The 20,417-nt window shown below is 40.2% G+C and overlaps 1 protein-coding gene and 1 long non-coding RNA gene across 2 annotated transcripts in view; one reads left to right on the top strand and one right to left on the bottom strand.

Moving 5' to 3' along the window:
* Positions 1–20,417, bottom strand: part of LOC306936825 — a 51,547-nt gene that overhangs the window by 24,779 nt on the left and 6,351 nt on the right. The gene's annotated exons all lie outside the window — the stretch shown is intronic.
* Positions 510–6,091, top strand: LOC306936235 (uncharacterized protein; the record flags this gene model as incomplete). Its single annotated transcript, XM_079519727.1, has 12 exons — positions 510–546; positions 843–1,034; positions 1,488–1,760; positions 2,043–2,324; positions 3,142–3,396; positions 3,973–4,089; positions 4,626–4,641; positions 4,753–4,835; positions 5,055–5,108; positions 5,413–5,428; positions 5,531–5,577; positions 6,009–6,091. The coding sequence occupies 12 exons, from the start codon at positions 510–512 to the stop codon at positions 6,020–6,022; spliced, it is 1,386 nt and encodes a 461-aa protein (XP_079375853.1). The 3' UTR covers positions 6,023–6,091.

Genomic DNA, 20,417 nt, shown 5'->3' with positions numbered 1-20,417 from the left:
AATACTTCTCTGGGGCGCAGCTCTGCGTGTTACAGCAGGTGTGTGAAGTTGTGCGATTCTGTAACCTGCGTTAGGGAGGGGACGGGAGGTAACTGAATTCGATTAGGCTGAGCTCACACGGTTAATGCAGTGATTTTTGTTGTGAGTGTCATGGCCGCCCCCAATGCATTTCCAATGGAGGTCACATGGTCTGTTGTATGGCTTTCAGCTGTGTTTCGACTGCGCCCCTCCCCCTCACACAACACAATGTTGTGTCAAACCATGTGACTCCCATTGGAAATGCATTGACACAACCCATGACACAACCCAACGAGCATAGAGCATTGCATTAACCGTGTGAGCTCAGCCCGCAACCAACTGTGCTGTAACTGCGCACATGCAGCAGTGACGGCAAAAACTTCGGTGCTAGAGTTAAATGGAGTTGGCAAAAAACGCTAATAAACAGTGTTAAATTTGTTAAATTGAAAAACAAGGGCCCTGTTAAGACCTCCATAATGTAATGGGCAACAATGCCTGTGTGCAAATTCGGAGCCATTGGTGCAGCCAGTGAGGAGCAGCGGCATTGCCTCAGACATTTATAGACAATAGAAATACAGACAGACATCTCTAAAATTATACATAGATTTACTACACCATTTGTCCTGTTTGTATTTCTTGGTGTAATGTTTTCTTTTTGGTGTAAGATGCTCTTTAATTCAAGCTTTTGGGAGAAATACTTAAACAGTTCTATTTTATGTCACTTTTATAAATTACAGCTAAACCAACACCTACACTGGTATCAGACAGACCCGTTGTAGGCCTACTGGCATTAGACAGCGTGACTCTCACCTGTACTGTGGAAGACAGTACACCTCCATGGGGAATCTATTGGTACAGAGACTACAAAGAGTCTGACTCTGAACCAGTGACGGTGACAGAAGGCTCAACCTACAGTCCCACAGTCTCAGAGAGTACAATCTACTCGTGTCGAGGAGGAAGAGGAGACCCACCATACTACACAGAGTACAGCAACCGCATTGATATCAATGTCTCTGGTGAGTTATAAACACACTATTTCACATAGCTTTATAGGGCAAAGCAGTGGGCGTGGTTTTCTGGTTCCACTGAAAAATCAGCAATTCATTTTTCTCATAGAGATTTACAAACATATTATTTATATCAATTATTTTAAGCCTATAGAATCAAGCCACTCCTGGTGAAATTTTATTTTTTAATTAAAAACGCTAAACTAAATAACTAAAAGTATTACATCATACCATTAAATCTTTGTTATTTTTTTCACAGAATAATACAAGGTATTATGGTCATGAATCACCAGGATCATGGATAGCTTTATAAGCTTAAAACATAAATCTCTATAGGGAAAAATAAATGGCCGATTTTTCAGTGGAACCAGAAAACCACTCCCACTGCTGTGTCCTGTTCCACTATATATTCCACTGCATGGTCTAAATCAAACACAATGATTGATCCATGTGTTTGTGTAGAGAGACCTCCAGCTGTTCTGACCGTTCTGCCCAACCCAGCATTCACTGGAGAGACTGTTACGTTCACATGTGACATGAATGAAGGAGAGCAGGACTGGTCTTATTCAATAGACAAAGATGGTGCTTTCTTTAAAACATACTCTGGTCAGAATCCTTATGCATTTAATACAACGCTACAGAGCACAAGGCTCAGTGGTAAATACCAGTGTACCGGCCGTCTTACAGGGAATAACCAGGTTGTGAAAAAAAGTGAAGTCACCTTGGTGGTGTCAGGTAAGTCATATCATTTACTCATCACACTGACATTGTGTTTATATTATGATAATGGTTTAATTATGGTCTGTACTACTGTGTAGACATAACAGTGTGTGTGTGTGTGTGTGTGTGTCTGTGTGTGTGTGTCTGTGTGTCTGTGTGTGCGCATGCGTGCGTGTGTGCATGCATGCAAGTGAAATAATGTTTTTTTCCCAGTTTATGTTAGAGAAATTAATTTGAACTGAACTGTACATAAGTATTGGGTGTTTGTAATTCTCTCAACTGTCATAAACCACACAGCTAAACCAAAGCCTAAACTGGAATCAGACAGATCCAGTGTACTGACAACAAACAATGTGACTCTCACCTGTAAAGTGGAGAGTACAGCTTCATGGAACATTTACTGGTACAGAGACAACAAAGGCTCTATAACAGTACCAGTGACGACGGTGACAACACAGACAACCTACACATTCATTCCGTCCAGTGTCTCAGAGAGTGGACGATACTGGTGTCGAGGAGGGAGAGGAGACCAAACATACTTCACAGCGTACAGCACCTCAGTTTATATCAATGTCTCTGGTGAGTTCAAATATACAGTACTCTAATATGATTGATTCCTTTTATACAACAGGTAGTTCCAATCAGGTAGTTCCAATCAAGCAATGTGATTGGTAGACAAGGGCTCTACAGCAGTGGTCAAGACTCAAATGAGCATGACAGAACCCTTAGCAGTTCTCAATTTAAAAAAAATAAATTTAAAAACGACCGAAACACAATATAAATAATATTTATTTATATTGTTTTTTAATTTCTTCAATCTGAGCACAAAGACATCACAAACATATAGATCATCTGGCACCAACCACAGGCAGTGTCACAGTGACAGTGGTGGCAACACAGAAATGTGCGTGGAGGATAATTGTCACATAATGACAATTGGGGAGAAATAGTGGTAAAAATAAATAATATTTGTCTACTCGATATTAAATTAAATAAAAGTTAGCAGTTAACAGGCCCGCGGGAAGTACTTTACACTCGCAGGGGCTGAGCGTCTAGTAGGGGGTGCGCGCGCAATGCGCGCGCCGCAAAAATGCGCGTGCACGCGCATCATGCACGCGCATTTTCACTCGCAAACGTGGCCTTTACTTTCCCTCTCCACACGCAAGTTATATGAACGAACTGACACAGGCAATTCACCAGGATAAGGTGCCAATACTGTGATACAGCATATTTATCTTTTTTTTTTCTTCCCCTCCTGTTCGAGGGGGGGCTGTGCCTGGGGGGAGGGGGTGCTACAGCCCCCCCAGCACCCCTACTTCCCTCAGCCATGGCAGTTAAACGTGTGCAGGTTCACTGAACTGAACTGAACGTGTGTGTGTGTGTGTGTGTTCTACAGAGGCACCTGTTCCTGTTCTCAGCAGACACCCTGACAGGCCTGAGACTCTTACTCTGAACTGTACGCTACCAGAAAGTCCTTCTGACTGGACATACACATGGCTGAAGGATAATAGGGTTGTGTCTTTCAGTCAAAACTCTGAATACATTTTAGGTCCTTCTGAAAATCCCAGTGGTGAATACCAGTGTCAAGGTCAACGGAATCATGACCTACAATATTCCAAACTCAGCAAAACCATCACAGTGTCTTTCAAAGGTATGCATAAGATCAATGGAATATATGCCCCAGAGACATTCACACAAAGTACCTTGAGATAGTATACTAGTCTCTGAATAGCAGGCATTTGTCATGATCTTTAAGACTTTGTTCCAATTTACAATTTACAAAATATACAATTTTACAAAGTTACAATCTAAATAATGTTATTTTGTTGCTATGATTCTCTACTTCCATATAACATGGAAATAAATACATCATTTTAAAAAAACACCAGGATTTGTCATAACCCCAATTAGAATGTATTCCATTCTAATTGGCTATTATTACCTGACAAATGTTGCGAGAGGGGCCTCTAAACTACATAGATATCACGAAACGGCACGTAACATGCTACAAATGTCACTATTTATTGCAGAAATATAATTCATTATCAACAACAAATTATCTTGTAATTCATGTGACAAGGACTATCAAAAGGTCTGGGCGATTTTACACTAAATGCCAATTATGCCATGTTTGTTGTATATTATACTGAATGACTGTAGGTCTATTTATGAAGGTATACCGTAACTAAAATGCTATTGTCTTTGTCGATCCTGTCTCCACGTTCAGTGTCTCCTAGACCTGCAGGACTGACTTCTCTACATGTGGGTCTGATAGTAGGACTTCTTGTTGTGATTTTACTGTCTATCCTGCTGCTCCTGCTGTGGCGATACGGAACATCTAAAGGTGAGAAACACTCACATATTGATTGTTATATTAAACAATTTGATGTCAAGGAACCCAGAAGTTATAGCCGCCGACCGCCATTGGAAATTATGTTGTTCCAGGGACCCCCAGAAGCAAAGATTTGAGTTAAAAACATTCGCTCTGAAAGAATATATATTGCGCCACATTTTCAAGATTTTTCAAAAATAGCAGATCTACAAGCTCGTAGCGCTCCATCCCAGATGGCATTTTTGCCAAAACAATGTTTCTTTGATGGCACAGAGGCGTCGATGTGGAGCTCTCCAGCGCACCGGCATAGATCCATCTTGGAAATGTGGCTTTTCAAAATAAGAGCTCAACTGGGAAAAATGCTGGTGTGAATTAGATCATAATTTATCAATAAATGCTAGCGGTCTAAGTGTTAACACTTGATTGCACTCCATGGATTACCTATAGATTACATTAGAAGGATTGTATCTAGATTGCAATGATTGAGATGACATGATAATTAGAAGGTTTAAATACTTGTGTTATAAGGTGTTGTTTTTCATTTACAGATCCATGTGGTGTCAGGTGAGTACTACTAAGTATTACTCTGTCTACTCATCAACATCACCGCAGTAATAGATTACATCTTCTTTTATACTTCATTACTGCTGATGAATATGGATCTTTTAATTGCAGACCCGCCCAGTCTCAGGGAACCAATCCGAGCCCAGCTACAGATCAGGCGTCTGCTGATGATGTGTACTGCCCACTGCAGCACGGTCAGTCTTTCAACCAATCACGTTCATTAAGGACACGTGTGACAATTGCTTCTACTTTGAATCAATTAATGTCTAACTTAAAATGAAATACATCTTCATTTAAAGTCCTTTTTGGAAGTCCTGTTGTGTTTGTTTTTCCTCATTAGCATTAACTAAATAGGAACCATCACTGGAATCATTAAATTTAGCACCACATTAATGCATGTTATTTACTTTTAGGTGACACAAGCGTCTATGGGGTGATAAACCAGCCTGATGATGACTATGAAAATGGTACAGTATACACTTTTTTAATCATCCAATCCAATGATTTAAATCTGGTTCCATTTGGTGTTATTCTTGAACATTCATGTTAGGGGATTCAATTAATTGTCAGGTTCAGATTCATTTGATTTGTTAGAAATGTGTCTACAAGCTCATAGCACGAAGTGACGCACTATGAGCTTGTAGATCTGCCAAAGGTATGAAATGACCCAGATTGGGTTAACATGAGGAAGACACTGACTAAACATTTATAGCTGCATGTTTTCATTTGGTTGAACTATTGATGTTATAACGTATTGTTTTTAATCCACAGATCCATCTTATGTCAGGTAGGTACAGTATTGATCTCTGTATATTCATCATCATGACACCAGTGGATTACATCTTGGTTTATTCTTCATTACTGATACGTATTTATATTTTAATTTCAGAGTCCTTGAGTCTCAGATAAACCAACCTGATGGTGTATATGCAAATGGTACAGTATACACTTTTTAAAACCTCCAATACAATATTTGAATCTGGTTTCATTTGGTGTTATTGTGGAACATTCATGGAGAGTCAATACAGGTTCAGATTAATTGGATTTGTTAGAAATGTGTTTCGTGCCTGTGATTTGTGTTCAACAACAAGTGTTCACGATTCTACAAAAATAGCAAATCTACAAGGTCATAGTGTGGCACGAAGTGACGCGCTGTGAGCTTGTAGATCCGCTATTATTGTTGAGTGAATTTCCACTCCAAGCAGAGGTACTTGTGATGTGTTGAGAACTTAACGAATGATAAAAACTGAACGAGATGTGAATAATACACTTCATACACTAAATGCAGACTAATGTTTTATACTGCATGTTTTATGACACATTGTTCCGTTTTAAAATGTTACTGTCACTCTGTTTCATTTCCTCAGATACAGCCGTGTAGGAAAACCAAACCCAACACCACACGTGGATAAAGACACATGGATCTGCACCGAGGTTTACGTTAGCCACTATATGTCCACCATTGACCCAAGGCATTTTTAATTGACCGTTAAAAATATATATCAGGCTGGGGAATGTTATGTTATTATAATCGTTGCTGTCGGGAGGAAACCATCTAACTCCATTTTGGAGGTTTTGGATTTTTTTTGCATTAATCAGTGCTATTGAACACCATCTGTGTGTTGTTTCAAAAATATTGAACCAATGGAAAGTAGTAAAAACAAAACGCTTTGGACAAAACCTCTTAACTCCATTGGACCCTCAAACGGACTGCTAAAGCAACCTACTCCACCACCTCTCCCCCTCTCATGCAAGTAATTGACAATATATAAAGTCACAACAACAACCATGGTGAGGCAGTATTGCTTTGTTTTCAAAATATAAGGTTTTCTTCATTTTCTGAAAAATGAACATTTTGGAGTTAGGTGGTTTCTTCCCGACAGCAGAGATATTATAGGCTACTTAGGCTATTATTATTATAATTTGGAGAACATAACACAACATTGCAATGCATAGTTTTAGAACTATTACATTTATATTTAAAGTTCAATATGAACCTGCTGCATGCCTGTAGTTGCACTGCAGTTATCTGATCCTAGATCAGCCTATTCATTACATCGTTGCGTGTCGAAAGCATCCGAACTACAAGCTCACAACACGTCTCAACGCATTTCATTCTTAGCTAATAGGATATTTTGGATGTGCAACACTGTCGTGCAACGAAGCATAGATCAGAAAGTCTTCTCAGTTCAATCGTACGTTATACATGATAAAGAGACGTATAGAATGTGAAGCAGCCTAGACCCGAATAACCATAACAAAAGTCATATGGGTTGTGGATATTACAAGCACTGCTGAAGCACAAAATGTATGTAGGTAGGGTATTCCATATAAATGCAAGAACCATGGGCAATTGGACACACCTACTGTAGGCACGCACACACACACACACACACACACACACAACCAATTTGCATGTGCACTCAAAATGTATGTGCAATGTTGTGCATACGTCACATTCACACACACACACACACACACACATCATCATCATCATTTTTCGACCCCGGTCGAGATCATGGATTTCACAATGCCATGCCAGACTTCTCGGTTCTTCTCACACGCACACACGCACACACACACATATATATTGCTCTTAGAGTTGTTGCTGATATGTAATGCATTGTGTATTGTATGTCATGATGATGAATTGAGTACAGTATATGGACCAAAATGGAAACTATAGCCCGCGGGGGATTTTTGTGTTATCCTTTTTTAGTTTTGTTACTGTATACTGCCTTCAAAATGTTAATTAATTATTTATAATGTTGCATAATGTTTTTTAATTGTTTACTGGATTTATACAAATATTTTAACCACATCAACCGTACATTAGTCTCTATTTTAAGCAATGTTTCAAAACATTTATACACTTTTGCATATTTTGTAAATAGTCAAAATAGGTGATCTACAAGCTCACAATGGGATCTCATATCTACACATTTTAAGCTGTTTTAGTTTTTTGTTGTTGTATGAAGATCAACTAGTGATTAAGATGTTGATGGAAAGTGGCAAGTGTTTATATTTGCATATTATTTAGGTTGTAGATTATGTTGTTTTCATATAGGCCTACTAGTCACTAATAACTCACTAATAATCATGATAAAATGGCACCATTTTTTCTACTCAGTCTGTCAGTCTCATAAGAGGGCTGTCGGCAGTGCAGAAACCTGTCCACCAGTGACATCATCAATGGGGAATCCAAGCTAATAGAAACTGCAGGCTTTCTAGTCCTGAAAAGTTTAAATGGGAAAGTAGATAAATTGTGCCATTGTATCATGATCATTAATGAGGACCTATTATATGAAGATAGGTTGAAAAGTGGTGAAGTGGTCCTTTAAGTAGGCTTTGTGAAGAAATTAATAATTTTTTAAATGTTATAATAAACATGCAGTAGCTTCAGTTTGTTAAGAAATTTGAATGACGTTTCAATGTAAACAAGGTTCATCCGATGTGTGCTTGTATAATTATCTGCATTTTAATAAATAAATAAAAACAGTTCTCCTCCCACTTCTCTTATCAATATTATTATTAGTATTATGACGTGTGTCATGTATTTAAGACAGCGTTACCAGTCTCTCCAATAATATGCTTGATATTACTAATGATAAGAACAAACTGCAAATGTGTGTGTATTTGTTGTTAATTGTTGGTATAGGACAACTTGTTGGTATGTATTCCATTTGCTGCTCTGCTTGCTGACGCAATGACACAGGCCATGGAGCCTCACCAACGGAGGTTTCAATGACACAGGCCATGGAGCCTCACCAACGGAGGTTTCAAAGACACAGGCCATGGAGCCTCACCAACGGAGGTTTCAAAGACACAGGCCATGGAGCCTCACCAACGGAGGTTTAATGACACAGGCCATGGAGCCTCACCAACGGAGGTTTAATGACACAGGCCATGGAGCCTCACCAACGGAGGTTTCAAAGACACAGGCCATGGAGCCTCACCAACGGAGGTTTAATGACACAGGCCATGGAGCCTCACCAACGGAGGTTTCAAAGACACAGGCCATGGAGCCTCACCAACGGAGGTTTAATGACACAGGCCATGGAGCCTCACCAACGGAGGTTTAATGACACAGGCCATGGAGCCTCACCAACGGAGGTTTAATGACACAGGCCATGGAGCCTCACCAACGGAGGTTTAATGACACAGGCCATGGAGCCTCACCAACGGAGGTTTCCTACTGATTTATGTCATTTCTAAGGGGTGTTACTGTTTGCTGCTGTCAAACATCAAGAAAACACTGAACTTCAATCTGCCAGTCCTGCCACATTATCCTATGTTTGTCTTTATATTAACCTACATCCTACAAGTCATTTGACTTCATCACTTTGTCTAATACACTTCTTGCTATTGTATGTAGTCACGGTTTCACAACAAGCATGTAAAGTCATGAACAAAACCACATCCTCTTTAAGTGCTCAGAGCCTACAGTAGCTCACACCATGCAAAAGTTGCTTATGTACCTGCAGTATACAAGTTGTAACAATTAAATAAAGTACAACCTTGAATCATTATGAACATGTGAGATTTTAAACACGCCGAAGAGCGATATAGCCAATAGCCTACTGTATGCTACCCTGTGCACCCTGCATTTTATTGTTTATTTGGATCCACATTAGCTATAGTAGGCTAGCTGTTGCAACAGCAGCTACTCTTCCTGGGGTCCACACAAACATATGTACAGTAGCCTAACAGCGTTAATTTAAAAAACAAAATAGTAGTATAATAATAGTAATAGTATGTTTCACATTTATAGCTGAAAATAGCTGATCTACACAAGCACACATGGTTTCACAGTGGTGACACGTTGTGTGAGCTTGTAGATCGGTTATTTTCAAATATGTAAAGGGTTAAAGTGGTGGAACTGGTTTTTATGCTATATTAATACATTACATTTGGCCCGGGGACCCCCTGGAAAGCCCCTCAAGGACCACTGGGGGTCCTCAGACCACACTTTGAGAACCACTGCTATAGATATTGAGATAGTTGGCTAATAATAATAAGCGTGTGTGTGTGTGTGTGTGTGTGTGTGTATATACACACACAGAATACAAATAGAATACAAAAATACTGAAAACTAGAACTATATAAAAGATAGAGAATTAATTAAAACAGTTACAATGTTTAACTAAAGTGCTGGAAAACATTTCCCAGAAATTACCCAATTTTTAGGGATTTCTGGAGCTCATTCCAATCAGATGGAGCACCGACACAGAATGCTGACTTGCCCCACTTTGTGTTAGCAAAAGGAACCTTGAGGGTCAAGAAGTCACTTGAGGGGCACGGTGGCACAGTCGGTAGTGCTGTCGCCTCACAGCTAGAAGGTTCTGGGTTCGATCCCCACTGGGGACGCTGTGGGCGCTGGGGGGGTGTTCTCTCCTCTCTCGTCATAAGTGCCCATACCCGAGGCGGGGTTGGCGAAAGGGCCTTGTGGACTGGAGTTTGCATGTTCTCCCCGTGTCCCAATAATCCTGGTCTCTAAACTACCTCCCCATGGCCAGCCGGGGCGCCTGATGGAGGGGAAAGGAACTGGTCAGAATAACGTGTTCCTTCCACGCGCTACATCCATGCTTGATGCATACTCCCAGGTTGGCAGAGGAAGTGTAGCGCCCAGGATTACATTAGATAATTGACACTGGGTGAAAAATTGGGTTGCAAAATCATGGGATAAAAAACAAAAGATAGGCACCAGCATTCTGATCCAACATAGAGCAAATGTAAGGGGGGGGGGGGGGGGGGCATCCCTGAGATGGCTTTGAAAATAAACATATACCAGTGCTTATCACGCCTCTCTTAAGGTGGCCTTACACTAGCCGATTTTTTTCAATCTGAAATTTGATAGCACCACACACTACAGGATAATCGGAGTGGGGCAGAGCAAATATCAAACATTCTTGATGTTGATCGCGCTTTGAGCGGTCGGGCACCCCCCGAGCGTCAAAAAGCCAGATTATCGAATAGTGTAAGGCCACCTATAGAGAGAGTGGTACTGATGTTTGCGCAACATTCTTGGAAATACAGTATTGCATTGTTTGTGGGTTTGAGCTGACAGCCCCCCTCTCTCTCTCTCTCTCTCTCTCTCTCTCTCTGCAAAGTGTATTATTTCACTATTAGCAGAAGTATAAGGTTTTTCGGAGCCGTTAAAGAGAAGATGAAACTACACACCCTGGCCTGTGTTCTCCTCTGTGAGTAATTATTTATAGTAGGTCAGTTTTATAGCACCATTAAACTAATATTAAGCTGATGAGTTTGAATACATTAAATCAGTAATACTGTACGTAACTTTACACTTCTATAGTTACTTTTTTTTTACCATTGAGTTAATAGAGCCTAGCTGCCAGGTCAAAATTCATGTCGGATAGTGTCTAGGTGAGACGTGACCTTTGACACGACCTAATGTCTCTATAGAGGGTATCCGCATGCTTAAAGTGAATGGCACATCGAGTGGCAAATCGAGTGGCAAAGCAACATGAAAAGTGAGTTTAATATTGTTTAACGTTGTTTAATGCAATCAGATAGGACTTTTCTGTTTGGATGCATGGGCTGTCGAGGCCAGAAAGTAGTTATTTGCCACACAGTAGGCGTTCCTGCATAACTTCCTGGTTTGATGATGATGTCACGCGCATACCCTCTATAGAAGAGGGGTTCTCACCGTTTTTGTCCGGGGACCCCTGGAAATGCTTTGGCAATGTCTCGGGACCCCCGCCCCGCCCCCTCCCGACCCCCAATATAAATTGACTGCTACAATAACCTTAACCCATTTTGGGCGGGAACCCCTTTTGGTGTTTTAAGCATTATGTTATAATTTAGCTATTGAAAAATAGCAGATCTACAAGCTCATAGCGCGCCACCGAGTGGCGCGCTACGAGCTTGTAGGTCTGCTATTTTTGAAAAATCGTGAAAATAGAAATTTAATTTTCAACATAGTAAAATGTTGAAAATGAGTGGAATGCCCCTTTAATAACTAGTCTGTATAGTATATGGAGATTAGCCGAGTATCCGACAGACTCTAGCAACAGGCGGGATTTACTAAAGAATTAACACGCATAGGCTAAACTAAATGTTCCAATAATCGCTTCTCTTACAAACTCAACGTGCGCTTTATAAGGTTTTATTAGCTCATTGAAACTAAGTCTGTTTTTGGCTTCAGTGTTCCCTTCTGCCCTTCTAATCTTTATTGTTTAATTGTTCAGCTCTGTGCCTCCTTGGTCATAGTCACTGTGGCTAAAGTCCGTCTCTAACCTTAAAGGGATAGTTCAGATTTTTTTAACTTAAGTTGTATGAAATACTTGCCATTAATATAGTGGTTGCAACTGTATTAATTGATTGCCCGAGTCCCATGGTGGGAGTTCTGCTCTGGTTTTGGTCAATATTAAGTAGTTCCGGTAATTTTGTGGGGGGCACTGGGGCCACGCAGTAAAAGTAAATGAATCCACAAAACGAACGTAGTTTGTATTGTTGACCTATTTCTAAAATATTAGCGTGACTTTCGTTCAACTTTGACCCCTCTATCACATGGAACTATTTTTTGGGCGTAGTGATATGGACACACTCTGTGTGATAGAGGGGTAAAAAAAGAACGGAAGTTCCACTAATATTTTAGAAATAGGTCAACAATACAAATTACGTTAGTTTTGTGGATTAATTTACTTTTACTGCGTGGCCCCAGTGCCCCCCACAAAATGACCGGAACTACTTGATATTCACCAAAACCATGCAGAGCAGAACTCCCACAGGACTCGGGAAATCAATTAATACAGTTGCAACCACTATTAATTAATGGCAAGTATTTCATACAACTTAAATTCAAAAAATCTGAACTATCCCTTTAATGTCTTTTAACTGCATGGAACCCAACCAGTGTCCATTCTGCAAATGCTGAATTGCAACGTTACTGTACTGTAGAGGGAAGCACTAGAGCAGTGGTTCCCAAACCTTTTCACGTCAAGGACCCCCAAATTGTCACTAATGAGCCCACGGACCCCCATTTGAAAAATGTATGCCAGGGACCCCCATAAGAGAAGATTTTTACGGCTCTAGCAGTGATTCTCAACCCGTGTAATTTCAAGGACCCCCAGTTTGACATGCATTAGTCTACGGACCGCCCATTTAATGTAATTTCTATCTCTGGGACCCCCAATTTATATTGTAAAATCAATGTTAATGTAACTCTGAGACTGTACAAATGGAACCAAATGGACCCTAAGACTAGGGTTAGGGTCCATTTGGTTCCATTTTGTACACTCTCAGAGTTACAGATCCATAAGGGTCCATTTGGTTCCAAACTATCATCTAGCTGGGTACCCACTGGAACTCCCTCAAGGACCCCTGGGGGTCCCCAGACCCCACTTTGGGAACCACTGCCCTAGTATAGAGCCCTGGAGGACCAATTCACACTTTGTACGACTCAGTAATTAAGCTTAGGCCCCGTCCACACAGAGAGACGTTTTTAGGTGTATCCGCAATTGTTTTTAATCCCATTGACGTTTCGTCAACACAGAACCGCCGTCGTGGGTGCCCGAATACGCTTAGATTTTATAACCGGGTCCCAGAGTGAACAACACGCCACCCTTGTGTCTCCATGTGTACAACAAATGCGCGTCTTTCCTGAGCAGACGACGCCAACCCCCCCCTAATCTTTTAAAATGTCTCCGTGTGGATGGATTTGTTTTTACGTCCGGTCGGACACCCTGTCCAGGACAGGCTTCAGACGTGCCTCATCAGGAGACTTGGCTCAGGCCTGAACCCATTTGATTTGGCATCCGTGTGGACGTGGCCTTATTAATCCATTCTGACCTGAGATCAGATTCTAAAAATGTCTTCTACATCCTGACAGTTTTACTGAAAAAAGCTATGTTTCTATGTCAGTCGTAAAATAGCAGATCTACAAGCTCAAGCTTGTAGATCTGCTATTTTTCAATAGCTAAAGCATAACATAATGCTAACACCAAAAGGGGTTCCCGCCCAAAATGGGTTAATGTTGGAGTGGGAGGACATCTACATGATCATGCAAAATCCACAGAAAGCCGCAGCGGGGTTTGAAAGCAGCAGGACTCAAGGCAACAGTGTGATAAACACAGAAGCACTTATTAGTCTGTCCTATAAAAAGTACAATTCTTCCCTCTACCACACTGACACAGTGAGACGTAATGGATGATTCAACGTGAATGAATGATTTATTGTGTTTTCTATAGGTTGTGGTTTTCAGCTCATGATTTGACAACTTAACATTGCTATTGTAACACCACCAAACAAACAAAAGTATATATTTTTTTAAAAGCTATCAAAACAAAACACAGGTAAAAACAAAAATGTAAACAGGTGACACTTTTGAAATGAGGCCCTATGAAGATCTGTTAACAATGAAATTGTAATGCTGCTACAGTAGATTTCTGTCCCACCACCACCTCACAAAAGTATGACAAATGACCCCCCAAAAAAATATTCCATCCCGTCTTTGAATCTCTGTATCTGGTACTTTATATTCTGCCCAACCCCCCCACCCCCCCCCCCAAAACCCTCCCCCCCAACCCTCCCGCCCCTCTGACACTAGTGCAGTGGGAAATGATGAATGATTGAAGCAACACACACACACACACACACACACACACACACACACACACACACACACACGGCTATCTCTTCCCACAGACACGGCACGGTCGGGGCTGCATGTAGCGTCGCCCCTCTAAGCACTGTGTGGGTTAGGGTACGGGAATCAGCCCCCTGTGACCGGACCCACTAGGCTAGAAAATTGAAAACCACCATCATTATTTGTCACAATCAATTTGCTCTAATTAAATATGTATGCACCTATCCAAATGCCCGCCTGCTGATAAAAGCCCCGCTCGGATTATTAGACATGTGGCATATTCGGAGCCATATCCCCCCCCCCATTGAAGTTGTAATCAACTACTACGCATTGCAGCCTTAACCCGTTCTGGGCGGGAACCCCTTTTGGTGTTTCAATGTTATACTTTAGCTATTGAAAAATACTTTAGCTATTGAAAAATAGCAGATCTACTGAAAAATAGCAGATCTACAAGCTCATAGCGCGGCACCGAGTGTCGCACTATGAGCTTGTAGATTTGCTATTTTTGAAAAATCGTTCATATGTGCCTCAAATCTTTGAATATATATTCATTCAGAGTTTCAGTTTTTTTTAACTCAAATCTTTGCTTCTGGGGGGTCCCTGGAACAACATATTTTCAGATGGGGGTTGGCAGCATATTACATATAATTCTTGGGGTCCTTGACATGAAATATTGAGAACGGTTTTTCAGAAAATTGTCATGATTTAGAAGACTTTTTTTGTTTGTTTTACGTCCGGCCTAAATGAGTTAAAGCATGATTTTCAAGCTCGCAGCACCACGTTGTGTACGTGCATGTACCATGTGTGACGTGTTACACCGCCGTACGACGGTGCTTACATTGGAGGAGGAACGTGCTGAACAAAGTGTGACCCGGATCATAATGACAAAAAAACGAAACCCCAGTGAAACACTGTCACCAATGAAGTTTCTCCTAACGAATGTGAAGCTGCAGCTCCCTTTCTCAGGTGTGAGTGTTTCGCAGGTTACCATCAAAATAAATCCCCTTTCCAAATCCTGATAAGAACATTAATTGAGTCTAGATTCCTGCTGGATAAAGCCGTCACGGATGAGAGTAAATGAGCCCCTCTGAATATGAGTGGATTTACACATAAATAATGAATATGCCAGTAACTCAGAGTGCTCAAAGGCTTCGCCCTCACATTTGAATAATGGACATGGTTTACAGCTTGGTCAGTCCATATGAATATTTACATAAGTGTTAAACATGCCCATCTATCATTTCTACAAAAGGCAGCCTTTTTCGTTGATGGAGACTGCAGTGACAGTACGTCGATATAAGAAACGCATACTAGATTCAGCCTATTGTGTCTGTACTGCATAACACTGTTAGGACATTGTTACTGTATAGTACTACCCAAGTACAATAGCCCAAAATGTTTGAATGTATGAGTGAAGATTCAGTTATGAAACAGTTACATACTAGCCCCTTAGATAGTCATTATGTAGACTCAGATAGTATTTTAAACAGACTTATAGCTTGTTACGTAGACAGCTCTAGAATTGCATGTTATGTAGTCATAGCACTTTATAGTACACATGTATAATATATTATATAGTATAGTATGTATAGTTTACAACTTTACATAGATACTCCACTGTTATGTTCTTAGTTACGCATGATTCATGATAACTACTTTTTATATGTGATGTATGCCATGCTTTTGTTATTGCTTAATGTAAATCGCTCTGGATTAAGAGCGTCTGCTAAATGCCTAAATTGTAAATTGAAATTGTATACATAAAATCACATTCTGACATTGCAAGTCATGTGAATATCATCATCATTTAGATCCATGAATGGTTGAACGAACCAGACAGTAATTAGTCAGAGATGCCCTATATTGATTTAATTTAGGTGGTCCATCCAATTAATTAGTTCCCCATGTGGCAAATTGGGGTGTGTGCAAATACAAAGGAAGTCTCCGTGTTCAATAATTTGTACAGATTATGTTTTTCTCCCCCCGACAATACTAATGGGACAGCTATTTTGGGAAGCGACCATTAGCAAACCTTAGCAACAGACAGCTGGATACAATCAAGCCTGATTCATGCATTTGGTTGTGCTTGCAACGTGTCAGGTTGCGGAACGTTGCAGGCTTGTAGAACAGCTATCTTTGGTTTGTGACACCTGGCTGCGCACAACTAATAGCCTATACTCAGGCTTTAGAGGTACCATATGTATATCATACCATTAGATGATTAATGTAGCTTGAATTAATTAATTAATGTGCAGAGATATTTACCATAATGAAGGATTAGTGCCATTGGTTTATTTAAGAGATCATCTTGTAAGTCCAATGGTACATTAGAGCCAGGCTCATAAGAATAATATGAATAATATCTCAAATTGAATCATATTATTCATCAACTACACTGAAGGCAAATAATATCATACTGTATTGCCCATACAGTACACACTTAACCATACCCAAACAAGACCACATTTGTGTCATTTTATGTCATTTCTGTCATCAGTATACAGTATATTGCCCTCTTCCCAGCCTGAGATGGTGCAGTGATAGTGATCGCTAAGGGGAACATTTCATACAGAAGGCATTTTGTTTGGATTACATTTTCTGGGAGTCCATCTCGGAATACCGTTATTGATTTGGTTCTCCGCATTTTGCACAGGGCATTAACCCTAAAGAACGTGATGAAATGGAATCTAAGAATCACTGAATGGATCCCAAACGATGAGAAGATCACAGCCGATTGATTCATTGCAGAATTACAGTACATTTCAAGCACAACTCAATACAAAGACTGTTAACTGTGAGTGGACGACCCAATAAAGCATTACACTTGTTTACAAGAGGGTCCACCTTGTTCAATTCATCAAAACATTTACACTGCGCAAAAATAATGGAATACGGATGTGTATATTAGAGGAAACTCCCGTTAAACTTTCCAACAAACTCCGGTAAACTCCCGAATTGTACCATCCATCACACCTGTATATTACCATATATAAACTGTATATGCCCACTAAACTTGAGGTTTACGGGCAAAATACAGTGCCCATAATCTCCTCTTTTCACGCAGTGTTAGAGACGTACAAATACACTTCTATAGCCAAAGAACAGAACAGCTACTGTTATCAGTCAATAATGCAGTCTTTGTGGAAAAAGGATTAAAAAGTGCAGCAGCTTCTCCAAATAAAACTTGATGAAAAGTATCTCTTTGAAAAATGCAGTATGCACCTCATTTGCTTCCAGCAGCTGACAATTAACTAACGGTGTTATCCATTTGTTATTGTATCCATTTGTAACTCCAGATAGTGTGCAAATGGAACCACATTGACAGATAAGGGCCATTAAGTTTCCATTTGTACACTCTCAAAGTTAAATGAACACCGTGTGTGTACATTATTTCTATCTGCTAATGGCCTCTACACACCGCTCTTTCTACTAGTAAAAAGCTGTTGAACTGTGTTTGTTCCAATATATTTTCTTTTATTTGCATATTTATACCGTCTGAGAGTTATGCACAATTTCAAGAAGCAATAGCAATAAGTCCACATACGTAGCTGTGAGTATGCTTCTGTACACTGAAATAAATAAGGTCCACAAACGTGCAGTTGCGAGTATATGCTTTTGTACATAGATAAAGACCCACATGCAGCTCAAGGCCCACATGAAGCGCAAATAAAAGGACAAACTAGAGGCCACAGGACTTTTGACCAACAAAATGCACCATGTCAGATATTGAGTTAAAAATCTAATATATGAAATGCTATGGCCTTGTGTAGTTTTTGAAGAAGGAACAGAGTATTATTGAGTGCTTATGGACAGTGACAAACAAACAGGCAGCTTCTTTACAATAGTTTCTCCAACACTCTGTCGGCTTCAATTATAAATGTCTAGCATTACCTGGAATCCCCATCCAACCACTCATCACATGGAGCCTAGTAGAGATTCATTCTGGGGTGAACATTTGGCAAAAACAGTAGGTCGGCTATGTTCAACAATGATGTTGAGAACCGTGGGAGACTCTGGTCAAATAGTATGTTATAGTTTAAGTAGTTGAGAAATTGTTATTGTGGCAGTTGAGTTTATATAGATAGAGTGTTATAATCGAAATGGCATAGTGTAATTTCCAGGTATCTGACAAAGATAACCCAAGAATGGCAAAGCGTTTGCAAATGACACACAATAGACCAAGGAAGACTGAAGGCCCTTGCAAGTCCAATGTAAATTGTTATTGGTCAGTTAGTTAGTTTTAATAATATACAGGTATGTGCAAAAATAAATCCATTGTTATTGGGATGTCGGGAAGTAAAGACATCTCTCTAGTCTAGACTCATCTCTATGACTCATCTCATCGCTACAGTCTTGATTTGCTGGTATGAAAATGAAGTGAAAAGGATCAGAAACAGTCCCTGTGTGTGCAGAGCCCAGCAGAGCCATCAACAGTATGACGAGTACCAGCCTCTAGGAAACGGCCCCATTGAGATGCACAGCGGATGACCCGGCAACGTGGCATTTCTTAAACATGTCCATATTTTTTTTTGCGAGAAACTAAATAAATCGATACATCAAAATTGTTTTGATTTGAACAACACAGTGCAAAATGTCAGCAGCAATTAGTTCACACAGTGGCTACAGGAAGAGAGGCGGCCTGCTGTTCTCTGGCCTTTAGTTGGAGACTGGCTTTTTAACCTTGCTTTTTTTTCCCCCTCTGGTTGATAAGCACAAAAAGAAAAGGTATAATTTGTATTATTAGTTGTAGTAGTAATAAATAGCATGTATTGTCTTGTCAATATGGTAGCTTACATGCCGAACGTGAAGAAAATGTTAACACAGGCCTAAATAAAACACAGACTTACTTAAATGGATCAATATGACAGCAATGCTAAAAACGAAATTTTAAAGGAGATGTTTTTGCTGTCATAATAGGAAAACGCATTTAACAAAACAAGTCTGTAGAAGTGAGTTTTCAGGAGTGACTTGAAAGCGTTTGCTGATCTAGCTTCAGGCGTTTGCTTCTGCCAAAGTCATTATCTCCCATGCACATTCATTCACACATTACAGTATTCTCTCCCATGCGCAGTCATTCACACACATTACACGGTAAACATCTTCAGTGTTCATTCAACTCTGGGGAGGTACAAAAGCTAAGGGAAGGGAAGTAAAGGGACCATGATGCTGACCACGAGGGACCATGTTAAATTAACACAGGAAATTGTGTAGTAGTACAGATTGTCACTAAAAAAAACACATTTTCATTTAGGCTTTACTAGTGTCATATGTCACATTATTGGTGACAAACTTAATCTAACAATAATTTCATGACTGGCATCATGCAAGTAAGCACAGATTGACTGGGTAGCTTTATCTATGTTGATTTTTACTTCTACTGTGCAGAAATTATTTGTACAGTGGTGTCGACACCAGAAAGTGATGATAATGTTCCAATTCACTATATAGAGGGTATGCGCGTGACATCATCATCATACCCGGAAGTTATGCAGGAACGCCTACCGAGTGGCAAAAAACTACTTTCTGGACTTCATAGCCCATACATCCAAACAGAAAAGTCCTATTTGATCGCATTAAATGACTTTAAACAACATTACATTCACTTCGTCACTCACTTTGCCACTCGATCTGCCATTCACTTTATGCATGCGCATACCCTCTATTATGATTCACCCAAATGTACCTGCGTTAAAATAAAGCATTACCCTTTCAACTGACAGCATTTGGTTTCGCTTGCAGTCCTTATTGCTACTGTACAGCCGTGGAGGAGATCAATGAAAACAAAGCTATGTCAGCGCCACAGACAGCTCCAGTGTTACACACACAGCGGAAACTTGTCAAGTTTGCATTTTCCTCTCCTACTGTACTTACAGTTGGAGGCCATCGATATTGTCCTTTTCTTTTTGCTGAGGTTTGCGTGATCTGCGCAAAAGGACAGTTAACCCATTTTGGGCGGGAACCCCTTTTGGTGTTTTAAACATTATGTTATAATTTAGCTATTGAAAAATAGCAGATCTACAAGCTCATAGCGCGCCACCGAGTGGCGCGCTACGAGCTTGTAGGTCTGCTATTTTTGAAAAATCGTGAAAATATTGATTTCAGAAAACTGGAGGATTTAGAAGGATTTTTTAAAATTTTGAGGTCAGGCCTAAATGGGTCAAATGATAAG

The sequence above is a fragment of the Electrona antarctica genome (genome assembly GCF_951216825.1).
Source record: "Electrona antarctica genome assembly, chromosome: 14".
In the NCBI taxonomy this organism is placed as follows: Eukaryota; Metazoa; Chordata; class Actinopteri; order Myctophiformes; family Myctophidae; genus Electrona; species Electrona antarctica.
The sequence above is the reverse complement of the archived record's forward strand: the minus strand, read 5'-3'. Positions and strand labels throughout refer to the sequence as shown.